The sequence below is a fragment of the Myotis daubentonii genome, chromosome 2 (genome assembly GCF_963259705.1).
Source record: "Myotis daubentonii chromosome 2, mMyoDau2.1, whole genome shotgun sequence".
In the NCBI taxonomy this organism is placed as follows: domain Eukaryota; kingdom Metazoa; phylum Chordata; class Mammalia; order Chiroptera; family Vespertilionidae; genus Myotis; species Myotis daubentonii.
Window position 1 is genome coordinate 193,713,153 of NC_081841.1, and position 15,531 is coordinate 193,728,683.

Here is a 15,531-nt window from a genome sequence, read left to right on the forward strand (position 1 = left end):
GAGTCAGCTGCTAAGCAGGACAGGCAGCGGCGGCAAAAACACCCGGCGGGCCGGATAAATGTTTTCGGCGGGCCGCAGTTTGAGGACCCCTGCTCTAGAACATATGCTCTATAAGGCTGAGCACAGTGGCTGGCACTTAGTAGGGGCTCACTGAATAGTTTAGAATGAATGATTAAAAGATGCTGTGTTTATCTTTGTTGGAAATAACAAAATTAGGAGATAGGATCCCTGAGTCCCAGTTTGAAATCCAGTTGGAAAGACAAGCCACTCACACAGGACCAAGTACCTGTCCAAGGATTGCTAAGTGCCAGTCCTTGTACAGACACTAGGAATATTCAGGACGGCGGGTCACCAAACTGCCTGGGCCTCCGTCGGGCATCCAGGCCAGCCGACTGGACGTCAGAGAGTAAAACGAGACAGAAGGATGAGTTGTGACCAGGAAAGGCTGCAGTGTGGAAGGAGGGTGAGATTTCTACGGGCACATCAGAGGGTTCTCCCTTCGCAGCACCACAAGGCTTGGCACTGGCAGCCCAGCCCAGGCAGAAAGCCTTCTGTCACTACTTATTTTGTAAACATTTCCCGTTTCTTAAGGCTTTCCAGGGAGGGAAGGAACTGGTGATGTGCTTCCTGTGGTGAAGCAGGGAAGGCCCTCAGGATATGTCCCTTATCAGGGACAGGAAGAAGGAGTGAGGGCACAAGCCTCCAGCCTCCTGGACTGGGGGCTTTTGCAGGAAATGGGTAACCTCAGAGAAGAAACTTCAAGCACTCCCAGGGCAACCTGCAGTTTGCTCTTCAGGCCAGTGGGGAAGAGTGGGCCTGGGAGCAGAGAGGGGTGAGCTGACCATGGGGAGAGGGAAGGCCTGGAAAGAGAATTCAGCCCAGCCCGAACACCCCAAGGGACCCCACGAGAGACTGTGTGGGCCAGGTGAGAGGTGAGGGCAGTCCAGGGAGGGCTGTCTGCCTCAGCAGGAATCACCTGCTGGGTGGTAGTCACCACGTCGTAGTTCTGGGACCGGATAATGGAACCTCATTTGGAAAAGCATCTTTGTAGATGTTGAAGCGAAGGATCTTGACATGAGGAGATCATCTGGAGTTTAGGGTGGGTCCCAAACCCAAGGCTAAGTGCCCTAATATGAGGGAGGTTCACAGACACAGAGCCGTGTGAAGACAGAGGCAGAGATTGGAGTGATGCCGCCACAAGCCCGGGAACATGTTCAGCCCCAGGAGCTGGGAGAGGAAGGAAGAGACGCTCCCCTAGACCTGCAGAGGGACCTCGGCCCAGCCAGATTTTAGACTTCTGGCCTCCAGATCTATGAGGGAATACATTTCTGTTGTTTTAAGCAACCAAGATTGTGGTACGTTGCTAAGGCAGCCTCCGGAAACGAACACACCTGTGATAGGGAATGACGCATCAGGGAGGCAAAGGACACTTGCCCTGACCCATCGCCGTCACTTCCCAGTGAGTATCATGGGAATAAGTCACAGGGATGCTGGGACGACGAGAGGGGGTGAGGGGGTGAGGGGATTCTCAGACAAGGAGAGAAGACTATTTATTGGAATGAACTTGCCTTTTTCCAGTTGGTTTCTCTTTAGCGGTTCATCATCCCAGCTCTTAATTTTTCCTGAGCCCATTGCACGTCACAGATTGGCCCGAGCTCCTGCTAACCTTGAGACCCCACGCCACAAGGGAGGGGGGGAGCACCCACATCCTGAAGAAATGCCAGCGTAGATGCTCTCACTCTCATTCTACACAAGGAGGATGACGTGCAGAGTGTAGGCAGTGTGTCCAGTGTTACACAGTTAGGGAAGATTCTGCTAACCTGGGACACTAGGATTTTGAGTCCTAAGCCTTTTGTACCTGACTACAGTAAGGTTCGTGCCCATTGCTTCCTGTTCCGTCCTGATTCAGAGCTGTTTGTGGAAAAACTCAGGCATGTAGAACAGACTTAGAAAACCCTAAGAAAGAAAATTACAAAACATAAAAACTACAGTGGTGTTACTGAGAAATTTTGTAGTTAAAAACACCCACATTAAAAGAGAAAGATCTCAAATTGACAACCTAAATTTCCACCTTAAGAAACCAGATGAAGGACAAACTATACCCAACAAAGGGCAGAAAAAGGAAATAACCAAGATTAGAGCAGAGATCATGAAATAGAGAATAGAAAAACAAGAGAGAAAAAGCAACAAAACCAAAAATGGGGTCTTTGAGAAGATCAACAAACTTGACAAATCTTTAGCTAGATTGACCAAGAAAAAGAGGAGACTCAAATTATTAAAATCAGTAATAAAAAAGGGGACATTACTGATGACCTTACAAAAACAAAAGTTTTAAAGAAATTACAGAAAACCTAACTAAATGGAAAGAAATTATGTTCAGAGGTTGGGCAATTCAATGCAATCCCTATCAAATGCCAGCTGCTATTTTTGCAGAAATTAAAATGCTGATCCTAAAGTTCACGTGGAAATAAAAGAAACTCATAATAGCCAAAGAATCGGGAAAAGAAGGACCAAGTTGGAAGACTCACTGTATGGTGCTAGCACAGGGGTATAGGTCAATGAAATAGAACAGATTCCACACATAAGCTCACACATTTATAGCCAGTGATTTTCAACAAAATGCCAAGATAATTTGATGGGACAGAATGGTATTTTCAACTAATGATGCCGGGACAACTGGATATTCAAATGCAAAATAGTAACAACAATAATAATGCTAACCCCTATCTCACACCATATATAAAAAATTAACTCCAAATGTATCGAAGACCCAAAAATATAAAAATCTTAGAAGGAAAACATAAGTGTAAATTTCTATGATCTTGGGTTAGCAAGATCTTGAAATGATATCTTAAATAGGTACATACCAAAACCACAGGCAACCAAAGAAAAAGTAAATAAATTGGATTTCATCAAAATTTAAAACTTTTGTATTACAAAGAATACTATTAAGAAAGTGAAGACAACCAACAGAATAACTGATTATATTTGCAAATTACATATTTGCCAAAAGTCTGGTATCTAGAATATATGAAAAACTCTTACAACTTAATCATAAAAATACTAATAACCCAATTAAAAAATAAGTAAAGGACTTGCGTAGACATTTCTTCAGAGAAAATACATAAATGGCCAACAAAGACAAGAAAGTCAATATCACCAGTCATTACATTTGAGAAAATGTAAATCAAAACTACTTTACACCCACTAGGCTGGCTGCAATAAAAATGTCAGCCAATAATAACAGTGTTAGCAAGGAAGTGGAGAAATGAGAGCCCTCACATTCAGCTGGTGGGTGTAAAATAAGGCAGCCACTATGACAAACAGTCTGGCAGTTTCTCAAAAAGTTAAACATAGAGTTACAATATGACCTAGAAATTCTACTCTTAGGTATACACCCAAGAGAAATAAAAACATAAATTTGTACAAAAACTCATACAAGAATGTTCTTAGCAGCATTATTCACAATAGCCAAATGTCCACCAATGGGTGATAAAGAAAATGCGGTATATCCATAGTGGAATGTTATTCATCCTTTACAGGAATGAGGTACTGACGCATGCTACAACCTGGATAAGCCTTGAAAACATTATGCTAAGTGGAAGAAGCCATCACAAAGGACCACATGTTGTATGGTTCCATTTACACTAACCGTCCTGAATAGGCAAGCCCACAGGCAGGAAGTCGGTTAAGTGGTGCAGGGACTGGCGGAGGGGCTGGGTGTGACCGCTCACAGAGATGAGGTTTGTTAGGCAGTAGTGAGTGGTGATGGTTTTATCAGCTTGGGAATGTACTATACTTACGCACTTTAAAATACTAAATTTCATAGTATGTATATTTTTTTTAGTTAAAAGAAAAGCTACAGGATGAGGTGAGGTGAGGAAAGAAAAGCCACTGGTCCCTCACAAACTTCTGGTTTCCTTGATTAGAGAACATGAGCCCCTGTGGGACTCCCCACTCTTTCCCCATCGTTATACCCCTTTGGTGGACCCTCTGCCCCAGGACTCTGAACAAAGTGTACTAGTGCGAGTACACAAGTATACTACTATGTATTAGCATGTGTACTAGCATGTGTGTGACTGTGAATATACTTGTGTGTGATAGTGTGTACTAGTATGAGTACATACTAGTAGGTATGCCAGTGTACTGGCACATGCACTCGCATTGTATACTAGCATGTGTGTGAATGTGAATATGTGTATATGTGTGCTAGTGTGTACTAGCATGTATACATATGCATACCAGTATACACATGCTGGCATGTGCACTTGCATGTGTGCTATTGTGTACCAGGATGTGTACTACTGTGTGCTAGCATGTACAGTAAGCATACTGGTTGTGTATATTAGTGTGTGCTAGTGCATGTGCTAATGGGTGTGACAGGCCCAATTCCCACACGGGAAAGAGGCCCAAGTGCTGCTCAGCATGCCCAGGAAAGTCAGCAAGGAGGGGAAGCCTCAGCTTGTTTCCTCTCTGGGGCTCCTTCCTGCTCCGCTAGACAGGATGGGCCTATAAAATGGCCCAGGGGTTTGCTGAGCACCTACAATGTGCCAGGCCCTGCCCCAAGTGTCAGGGATATGGCAATGAACAAGGGAATTCACATTCTAAGGGAAGTGCACAAAATACAGCCGTCATCAGCCACACGCATGCTGTAGTGCTGAGGGTCATGGGGCGGGACACAGAGGCCTGGCTGTGCTCTCTCCAGAAGGGGGCGAATTCTTGGGACATCTGAGTAGAGACCTGAATTAAGGGGGATTTGGAGGAGGGGTGCTCCAAGCAGAGGGTCACAGAAGCAAAGGCCGAGGCAGGGTGGTCGAGTATCTGAGAACCTACAGGAGGCCGTGGCTGGGGCAGCATGGGCAGAGAGGCCCTGACCCACTGGCATTAGTTCCTGTCCCTCACGGGGAGGGAACCAAACGCCGACCTCAGCGCTAACAAAAACAGGTACAGCTGATCACTGGCGGACAGGACCCAGAACTTGGTGAGGCAGGTGGTGAGCACCCTCCTGACATTCAAACAGACATTTGAGCAGGAAAACTGTCAACAGAGCCACATTGATATACAGATTTAAGAAAGCACTTTCAGAGCAAACACAGTTCATTTCTTTGCATGAATTGGAACCCAGTTAGAAAACGTGTTGGCCAGGCTCCAGTCCTAACAAGGCCTGCTCCAGTTAGCAGTGTCTGCAAGGACCCAAGACAGCCTGTGCGGCCTGAGGCCCACAGTTCCAGATCTGTCTGAGTGGCTGGAGGCCTTTCCTCCCAGAAACACCAGGATGCACAGAACCTTCCCGAATCCCACCCTTGCATCTTCTCTAGACCAAAGCTCCTTAAGAAAAGCAAAACCAAAAACAGGGGCCATGTGCACAGTACGCTCCTGTGTTTCAAAACAACTCCAAGCCCTCAGCTCTGGGGTTTCCTGTGCCAGCAGTGGGCGTCTGGAAGTAGCGTCCTGACTTTAGACACTTGTGTTCCTGGAAACCACAGCCTGACATGCACCCTGATAAGACGCAGGGACGGACGGCTGCAGTTCTGGTGCGTCACCCGTGGACTCTGCGGGGAGCAGACACTTAAATCCCTGCATCTCGGAGTCGTGGGGCCCAGGTGGGGCCGCTCTCAGGACAGGGCTCCAGGCCCACATCTGCCCAGACTGGTCCATTCTGTCTCTCCCCTCTCCCCCGGTTCCATGTGAGGCTTGTGTTGAGCAGCCTTGAACAAGGAATAAACCGATAGATAAAGAAAGAAAGAAAATAGGCAACTCTGTCTTCACGGCTACAAATTCTGAGAGCACAGCAACTATTCTTTAAGAATGGAAATAATGAGAGCGTTAAGGATAAAACTCGCTGAACTCATCTCCCATGTAGAGGATGGGCCTATAAATGGGCTGGAACACGCCCAGGGCCCAGGTGTTTGCTGAGCACCTACAATGTGCCAGGCCCAAGCTTCAGATAACAGGGAGTTCTCGCCTTCTACCCGTCCTATACATGTCTTATACCCTGTCCTCTGCTGTGTCCTATATGTGTTCCTACACCACGTGCTACACTGTGTCCCTACATCATGTCCTTCACCATGTCCTACACTGTGTCTGAACATCGGATGACGAGTGTGGGTTGGGCAGCCAGAACAGGGCCCTCTTGGACTGTCAGCAATGGGGGACACTCCTCACCACCTTCCTCTAGACCAGCGATGGCAAACCTATGACACGCGTCAGAGGTGACACGCGAACTCATTTTTTTTGGTTGATTTTTCTTTGTTAAATGGCATTTAAATATATAAAATAAATATCAAAAAGATACATCTTTGTTTTACTATGGTTGCAAATATCAAAAAATTTCTATAGGTGACACGGCACCAGAGTTAAGTTAGGGTTTTTCAAAATGCTGACCCGCCGAGCTCAAAGGGTTCGCCATCACTGCTCTAGACCCTGCTGGTGGCCAGAGTGTGGAATCCGCTCCCTCGTGTGTAACACCATATGCGACACCAACCTCTTTGCCTAGATGTCGCACACAGTAACGGATAGGTACCTCTAGGATGAGCATTTGCTTTACTGGGTACATTGAAGTAAATACTCTCTAGTGCATTGGAACCTCTACAAATGACGTCACTTTGGGGACTCACCAAGTCGGGGAATTCTGATTCATTTGTTTGGAAAACAACACTCGCCCCACTGCCGGGGGTCAGAGTTAGTATTCCTGGGCGGACCCGTGCCTTACCGCGTGGCCAACTTGTGGCAGACGACGCCCGTGTCGGTGATGACTTCACTCAGCCTCAGCTCCAGGTGGACCTTGCCCTGAAAGGCACAAGGATAGAGGGTCATGGGGAGCAGCCTCGCAAAGTGGAGAGGTGCAGGGTGTCTGTTCGCAAATGGTGGTGACGTCTGACCCATGTGGCGTCCACCATACTCCCACCAGCCTCACTCAGATCTCAGGGACCAGGTGGGTGTGACTCCCCCAGAGGGTTAAGGTTCTAACCCATGGGGCACACTCGGCTCCCAGCTCTGCTGACCGTGAGGGAGACAGGCACAGAGAAGCCCAGACCCCGGCCTGGACACACATGGCAGCAAACACGCCCACACCACTGCCCAGCTGTGGGCAGGGCCCGGTACTGTCCTTTCGGGCCTTTTTCTCACCTGCAGGACAGAATGGCCACAGGGAGGGCAGGAGTGATGGTCAGGCAGGATGCCCAGCAATGAGTCCTGGACACAGGACCATCCATTAGCATCCCCTCCATGTGAGCACAGGTCTGGGCCCAGCCCCCCTGGCTGACCTCCTTAGACATGAGTACGTCCTCATAGCCAGTGACTGAGGAGGGGACCTCAGCACCATGCCAGCTCTGCCGGGGCTAGACAAAGGCCGAGAGTGACAGCAGTGGTGCTGACAAAGCTGATCTTCTGTGGCTCCCTTTCACTCTGCACCGCCAGGGTTTAGAGCTTTCGAATCATCCCATAATCTCAGCACAGCCCATCAAGCGGGCACGGTCGTCCTCTGTTAAGGTGAGAACACTGAGGCTTATAGCAACCGCCAGCCTGCCCTCTAAACCAAACCCAGGACAAGAGCGTGTGATACAGCGGAGTGAGAACGTATCCACAGCGGTCACCTGTGACATCTGGTTCCTCACCGCCTTCCCAAATGCACTGGGCGCCAACTCTGTCATGGGCCATGGCCATTCAGACCGACATTTCCCTAATTCGTTCTAAATGGGCTTCTAAGAAGTGAGAGACGCTCTGGGGTGAGAAGGAGCCCCGCTGCTGACGCCCGGGCTCACCGTCCTGTTTCCTGTTTTTCCCAGAAGAGGCCAGCAAGTCCACACCAGCAGACCCCGTGGCTGCGCACGTTTCCTCTCGGGGGCACACACTTCCTTACCAAGGTGGCAGACACTGCCAGCTAATCTGTGTTGTCACCTCTTTGTGGGGATTTAGGAGATGGTGGTAGGAGGTAAAACAAAACAACACAAGCACTGTCCACAGCTGAAAGGACTTTCCCCCCAGAAGGTAACTCATAGATCTGCAGTTCAGAAGTTCACATCTGTTGTTACCCAGGGTAACTGACGGTTCAGCCACACCTCACGCGGCGTGGGCATCACACCACCTCCAGCACAAACAACCCAGCCACAGCTGCCGACGCCCAGAGGGGCTGAGGGCCACACCTCACACCTCAGCGCAGGGCGGAAGTGTGGGTTTTCGGAGCGCAGCCTCTGCACAGCTGGTGTCTGGGCTCACAGAGCCCTGGGTGCAGATGCCAGTCTGAGCGTTAACCTGCTCGGCTACACATGTCAAGGTGAGGTGGGGGAGGAAGGAGCCTGGCCTTGCCCTTTCCTTCCTGCAATTCCGTAAAACCCTTAGAAAGATTTGAGCTGGGTCCTGGTGTGTGGACAGCTGCGGACGCCGATTGTTTGGGAAATCCTTCAAGTAGGATTGTCTAACATGAGTCAAATTCTCAGAGACGATCTGGATGTGGCTGCTGGGGTTTGCTGGGAGGGCTCAGCTGAGCTCTTTTCTGCATATCTACTTTCATAACAGTTCACTAAAATAAAACAGCACAAAGCAGAGCACAGTGGCTGCTGGGCGTCCCTGGAAGAGGCCGGGGAGGACTCCCTTGCAGCTCCGGGGGGCCGGCTCAGATGGATGCTTGGGGGACGACCGCCCTCCCGGTAGAACGCGAAGCATGGGAAGAAGGGAGCCTTCCAGGTTCAAGCGGACGTTTTGGCAGCTGTGACGGGCTGTGCAGCACAGACCACAGACAAGGCCATTCCTGCCAGTCGCCTCGTTCTGTTACCCACAAAGGGTCAGGGAAGGAACAGAAGTGACTAATTCTTTTTAATAAAGTCATCTACCAGAGGCCTTTAAATACATCTACACGATGGAATACTATGCTGCTGTAAAAAGGAAGGAACTCTTACCATTTGCAACGGCATGGATGGAACTGGAGAGCATTATGCTAAGTGAAATAAGCCAGTCAATAAAGGAAAAATACCACATGATCTCACTCATTCATGGACAATAGAGACCATTATAAACTTTTGAACAATAATAGATACAGAGGCAGAGCTGCCTCAAACAGATTGTCAAACTGCAGCGGGAAGGCCGGGGAGGGTTGGGGGGCAGGAGGTAGGGGGGTAAGAGATCAACTAAAGGACTTGTATGCATGCATATAAGCATAACCAATGGACATAAGACACTGGGGGATAGGGGAGGCTAGGGGACTGTCTAGGGCGGGGGGATAAAATGGATACATATGTAATACCCTTTGTAATACTTTAAGCAATAAAAAATAAATAAATAAATAAATAAATAAATAAATAAATAAATAAATAAAAACGTCAATTCCAGAGGAAGCAAGACGTTTTTTAAATCGTCCTTTCCCCCCATTCTGCGACTCACTGAGCTCCTGTTGGCCCCAGTTTTGTGATTCTCTCGGACACATGCCTTTTATTTTATTACTAGAGGCCTGGTACACAAAATCTGTGTGTGTGGGGAGGTGGGGGGCAATCCCTCAGCCCAGCCTACACCCTCTCCAATCCGGGACCCCTCGGGGGATGTCTGACTGCCTCTCGCAATCTGGGGCCTCTGGTTCCTAACCACTTGCCTGCCTGCCTGCCTGCCTAATCGCCCCTAACTGCTCCCCTGCTGGCCTGATAGCCCCTAACCACCTCTGCCTCACCTGCACCAGGACTCAGGATTCCCTCCTCTGGCTGGTCGCAGGCACCTGGGACCTGGGCTTTCCTCCCTCTAGCCAGCCACAGGCACCCAGGACCCGGGCTGGCTTCGCCCAGGCCAGCCGCAGCTGCAGCTGCAGGGGACCGTGGGTGGGCAGCTTTGCCCAGGCCGCAGCTGCAGGCACCTGGGACCACGGGGCAGGCGATTTGTCCCTCTCCCGGGCTGCAGCCCCAGCCGCTGGCATCCAGGACTGCAAGGCGGGTGACCTGTCCCTCTCCTGGGCTGCAGCCCCAGCCACTGGCACCCGGGATCACAGGGAGGGCGGCTTGTCCCAATCTGTGCCTGGCTGGTCCCCATTCCTCTCTCCCCAGTGTTGAGTGCCTGAGCTGTTACGGCTGATGGTGTGATGGCATAAGGGCATTATGGCATGAGGGCATGATGACCATTTGCATATTAGCTCTTTATTATATAGGACTAGAGGCCCAATGCATGAAATTCATGCAAGAGTAGGCCTTCACAGCCCCGCTGCCTCGGCCCTCACAGCCCCGCTGCCTCGGCCCCCACGGCCCCGGTTGCCTCGGCCCCCACGGCCCCGGCTGCCTCGGCCCCCACGGCCCCGCTGCCTCGGCCCCCACGGCCCCGGCTGCCTCGGCCCCCACGGCCCCGGCTGCCTCGGCCCCCACGGCCCCGGCTGCCTCGGCCCCCACGGCCCCGGCTGCCTCGGCCCCCACGGCCCCGGCTGCCTCGGCCCTCACAGCCCCGGCTGCCTCGGCCCTCACAGCCCCGGCTTTGAGGAAGGTTGTCAGGAAGGTCGTCCGGATGGTCACTCTGCTGTTTGGCCGTTTGGTCACTTGGCATATTACACTTTTATTATTATAAAGTTTTAAAAATATTTTTTTATTGATTTCAGAGAGGAAGGGAGAAGGAGGGAGAGATAGAAACAGGCCGCAACCCGGGCATGTGCCCTGATTGGGAATCAAACCGTGTCCTCCTGGTTCATAGGCCGACTCTCAACCCCTGAACCACACCAGCCGGGGTTGGACACATGTATTTTACTATGAATTATACAACAGACGGATTCAAGGAAACATATGCCATCCTCTGCCCCTCTAAAGACCATACATGTGACATTTCAAAACAAAACTGTGGCTGCAGGGAAAAGGTCGCAGTCACACCTTGCAAGGCCAGTTTGAATCTGGGGAGCACTGCTTCCGTGGTGGTGTGACCGCTTCATGTGTGGGTACTCTAAGAACTAACTACCCTCAGCAAAGTGCTCAGCTCCTTGCCTGGAACTTAGCGAGCAACCAATAAGCACTGTCCTTCCTCCCTCTCTTCAGAGTTATGACGATAATGCATTTGCCGTTCATAATTCACAAGTTCCGAGGAGACTGGCCCAGTGAGGGTCAGTATACCATCTCATACACGGTAAGGACCAGGCTCAGAAGGACAAGGGGCTTGTCCACGGGCATGCAGAGGGCATCAGTTCTGAAACAGTGAAAATATTCCACACATCTGTACCATGAACACACACCCATGTTTGTTTATAAGATTTGTGCTGGCAGAGCAGTTTTGGATATTAATTGTGGTGGTGATTACACAAATTTACACATGTGATAAACTGCACAGGATACACATGTGCACACACAAGCACACACATGTGATAAGCTGCACAGAATATCCACATGCACTTGTGCACACATGCACACGCACACACTGGTACACATGCGGACATGTGGAACTGGTGAGATCTTAGTGAGGTCTGCACTGTGGGAATGTCAGTGTCCTGGCTGTGATCTCCCCGAGGTACACAGCATGTACCATGGGGGAATGGGGAAGGCACATGGGCCTCCTCATTACTTTTAGTCTTTAAGTATAAGTAGGAAAGCACACAATTTGCTAATCATTATTCCCTGTGCACTTTTTTTGTGACTTCCTGTGAATCTGTCACCATTTCAAAATTAAAAGAAAAAGGCAAGATAAAAAGAAAAATCACACTTGCCAATAAAATCCAACTTAAATCTGGGTAACAGCCATTTTGATTATGGCGCCACAGCTGTGTTATTTCAGAATAAAACTGCTGGGGTAAACAGTCAAAATAAAAAGCGGGAATGGTTCCATTACAGAGCACCACTGCAGAGCAGTGGCTTCTGGAACTCCTGCCTAAAGACGAGGCTGCCAGTCACCTGAGCGGCGCGGTGGGCTGTCTATCCCGGTTGTCATCCATCTTCACTGTCGGAACTCTGCTTCCAACTCCGGGCAGTTCCTAGTTCTGCAGTAATTACAGTGTTTTCTAATTTACTCGGCATGATTGGGCCCCTGGGTCAGAATTAATTAAGCGTGAAGCACCATTACGATGCTTTCCTTTGGCTCAGCTCCTCAGCCTTCCCTCTGGCTGCCTCTTTGTTAAAGTGTGTGGATCCTTCCCAGTGGGCACAAGGCCAGTGCGCCCCACAGCCTCACCAGGCAGCAACCCTGAACCCCGTGCCTTCCCCCTCAGAGTTTGGCTGAGGCCGAGGTTTTAGGAGGAAGTATGAGGACCCGAGGGCCAGCCGGCTCCAGATGCTGGGCGAGGAGCCCAGGAATGCTGCCTGCCAGGCAGGGCCAGGGGAAGGCCTACGGCAACGTGTCAGACACTGTCCAGCTGTTCACAACACCCCACTTTACAGATGAGGAGACTAAGGCTTGGAGAGGACACTGCTGGCATACCTCACTAGTGGTTGGGGGCACGAAGCTCTGAGCCAGGCCTGCCTGTGCCAGAGACCTTGTGCTTGGTCAGGCACCCCTGCCACACCTCAGTGTCTCACAGACCCACTGATGAAAACACTGGTGCGTCTCAGCATCAGGGAGCCGTGCTGTCCGGCTGTGCTGGCTCCCAGTCGTGGAATTCTAGACACGGGCATGGAACAGGCTTGACTGGAAGCCACACAAGCCAGGGTCACAAGAGAAGAGAAGACGTGGCCACCCTCCTGACAGGTATTCAGATGGGCTCCTGGACACTCAGCAGGGGCCAAGTCCAAGGGCAGCCTTAAGGGAAGGGTTGGGATCCTGGAACCACGCTGCCTCCCCTGCTAGGGGGTTAGCTCCTTCCACTGGCCAGGGACGTCAGTCCCGGTTAACACATCACCCAGGTGAGCCAGGGTGAGTCCAGGACCCTCAGAGGATGGGAACCTGTTCAGAGCGGCCACTTCTTTTCGCTCTAGATGCTTCTTTGCTGAGTGCAGGGAGCTTGACAACACATGCAGTGACCTCCAACAAGCACAGGGACTTGCCACGGGAGGCTCTGTGTGCTGTTCTCACCTACAGCTTCATTTTTCTTACCCATATTTTCTCTTCACCTTCATTATGTTATTGCTCTTTCACATTTGTTTTTTTTTAAAGGTGCTCCAATCATGCATGACAAAGTGTGACAATCACCAACAGAACAAACAAAATTAGCAAGCCTATACTTACTATAAATAGAAGGACACGATTTGCTAAACATTATTCCCTGTTAGGACCAAAACCCTGTCTCTAGTCCTTTAACCACAATCAAGTCTTCCATTCCCCAAGACCTCCAGCGTTCCACGGGCTCCGCAGAGGGTCTCACCTGAACTTCTGAGTCAGCGTCAACATGCTGCAGCTGGAACCAGGTGTCCCTGTTATGGTACTTCTGCAAGTCTTCCTTCTGAATGGCCACCTTCCCTAAAACAGACAGGGCAGAGGGAAAGCAGTCACAGGAGAGAACAAATCCTCCAGGCCCAGCAAGGTTTGTAAGTTACTGCCAATTATTTCAAACGTTATAATCCAAAACAAATAATCGGGTTCATGGATAATGCCACACTGTCTTCCTTTATGTAAGATCAGTGTATGCGACATTTCATCTTGAAGGGGCCCGCGCCCCACCCCTATAGCAGAAAAAGCATCACATGTCACTTCCATGAGGGTCACAGGTCTGCCTGCTCTCACACTGGGAGCACAGCCTGGGTGTGGACAGGGCCGCCTTATATGAACTCTGCTCTGGACTCCAGACCCCAGAGACTCATCCACCAGCACAGATGGGGCATTTGAAAGGCAAAACAAACATGAAAAAGCAGGTCCAGAGGGTGAAGGCGCCCAGAGAGTCGGGACAATTCACTCCCACCAATAACCTGCCTTCAATCTCAATCTGTTCGTCATTGTGCCATTTGTTATTTCAGCAAATTTTCATCATCTCATGTTCTCAAAAGGAAGGTGACTGCCTCACACTCCCCACAGGCAAAGGAGACTTGGGGAAGACCCCGGAATCATTCAGCCGGGCTCCTCGGGTCCAGGCCAGTTAATTCCACACAACCAGCACTTTTGCCCACCTGCGAAGTGACACAGCACGTGAGCACTCCAAGGGTCAACAACATTGCCCACGTCCAACCTCACTGGTCCAGCTCTGACCGGGCAGAGCCATCTGGAGCCGAATCCTATCCAGCCACATACTACATAACAGCTTAAGCCACTGCACACAGTCAAAGTCCGCAGGTGGGAGAGGAAGAGCAACAGATGCAGGAAACACACAGAAGACACAGGCTGCCAAAAAAGTATATTCCACAGAAATTCAGAGAGACCCAAATTACAGGCCCCCTGGAACACTCTCCAGCAAGTGTCAGGTTACAAGGACAGAATGGCACCCTCAGGGCTCCTCTCAGGCCCCTCCCTAAGCCTCTGTCCTCCCCTGCCATCACTAATCGAGTTGGTGGGTGTCCTGCTGAGGTCCTGGCGGTGGGTCCTGCCACCTCTGGCCGTCTGCCCTTCCGCACACCTGGTCACTAGGAAGAACAGCCCCCAAGAGAAGACTCCTTCCTCTGCTTGGCTCCAGTAAAACTCTTTCCCCCCATGGGAATATGACTCTGAGTTTTGCAAGAATAAAGCCACATGAAACAAAACATTTCTTGGAGCTGAGTTGGGCAACATATTTCATTGAAAAAAAATTTAAAAATATTCCAACTCCATGATTAGTTCAGCTGGGTAAGAGGATCACATTTGAAGTTTGAAATGTTACGCAACTGCAATGCTTTTGAGCTTCAACTGTCATAGGGAGGAGTCATGTATCTAATGCTTATATGAGTCCTACAATTTACACATCATTATTCTACTTCTGGAAGTACTTAATGTAATATTAAGTTGGCAATACAGGAACATAGTGCAAAACATGAAACATTAAAATACATATAAAATACAGCCAAGAATACCTTCCTCTTTCCCCTGCTACACAGCTCCTGACTCAAGGGTCACCTTGGTTGCCAGCTTCCAGTCTGTCCTTCAAGAGCTCAGTCACAGTCAAGACTCTACAAACACGTACTTTTTAAAACATGTGTATTAGTGTTTCTAAGTGCTGTTCTGAGAGAACACCTGATCCACAGCCACAGTGTTGACTTAAATGCCTTAATCCGCAGACCTGTCCCAATCTATCAGAGTGACAGTAGCAGTTCGCTAAACGACTCTGGGCCTCACTTTCTCATTTAGACAGAGTGGTGCTACCTGCCCTTCACCTCTAAAATCCCGTGTATGATTTCCTCTGTGGGTGCTGTACCTGAAGGCAGAGCACGCCAGGTAGTTCATCAGAGGGCAAGTGATGTGGGAAACCAGGTACAGAGGCGGCAGAGCACCTAGGGGAAGGCGAATCACGGGGTGAAACCTGCAGGAAGGCCGACTAAGAGCAGACTCAATGAGGCACAGCCCAACATTCCCCGAGATGGAGCCAGCAGAAGAGAAGTTTGTTCTCATCTCTCCTGGTCAACCTGGTATCCTAGCCAGTGCATGAAAGCAAGAGAAAGAAACAAGGGCATGTAGACTGGAAAGGAAGAAATAAAAGTCTTTATTCACAGACTCTATAGGAAAATCTACAAGACACGCTAGTAGAATAGCTGT

General features: G+C 49.9%; 1 protein-coding gene across 1 annotated transcript in view; it reads right to left on the reverse strand.

Moving 5' to 3' along the window:
• RASA3 (RAS p21 protein activator 3) overlaps positions 1 to 15,531 on the reverse strand; it is a 119,274-nt gene that overhangs the window by 33,123 nt on the left and 70,620 nt on the right. The window contains exons 4-5 of the mRNA XM_059685205.1: positions 13,241 to 13,335; positions 6,713 to 6,789 (exon numbers count right to left, since the gene is read on the reverse strand). Coding sequence (XP_059541188.1) covers positions 6,713 to 6,789; positions 13,241 to 13,335 — 172 coding nt within the window. The remainder of the gene's footprint in view (positions 1 to 6,712; positions 6,790 to 13,240; positions 13,336 to 15,531) is intronic.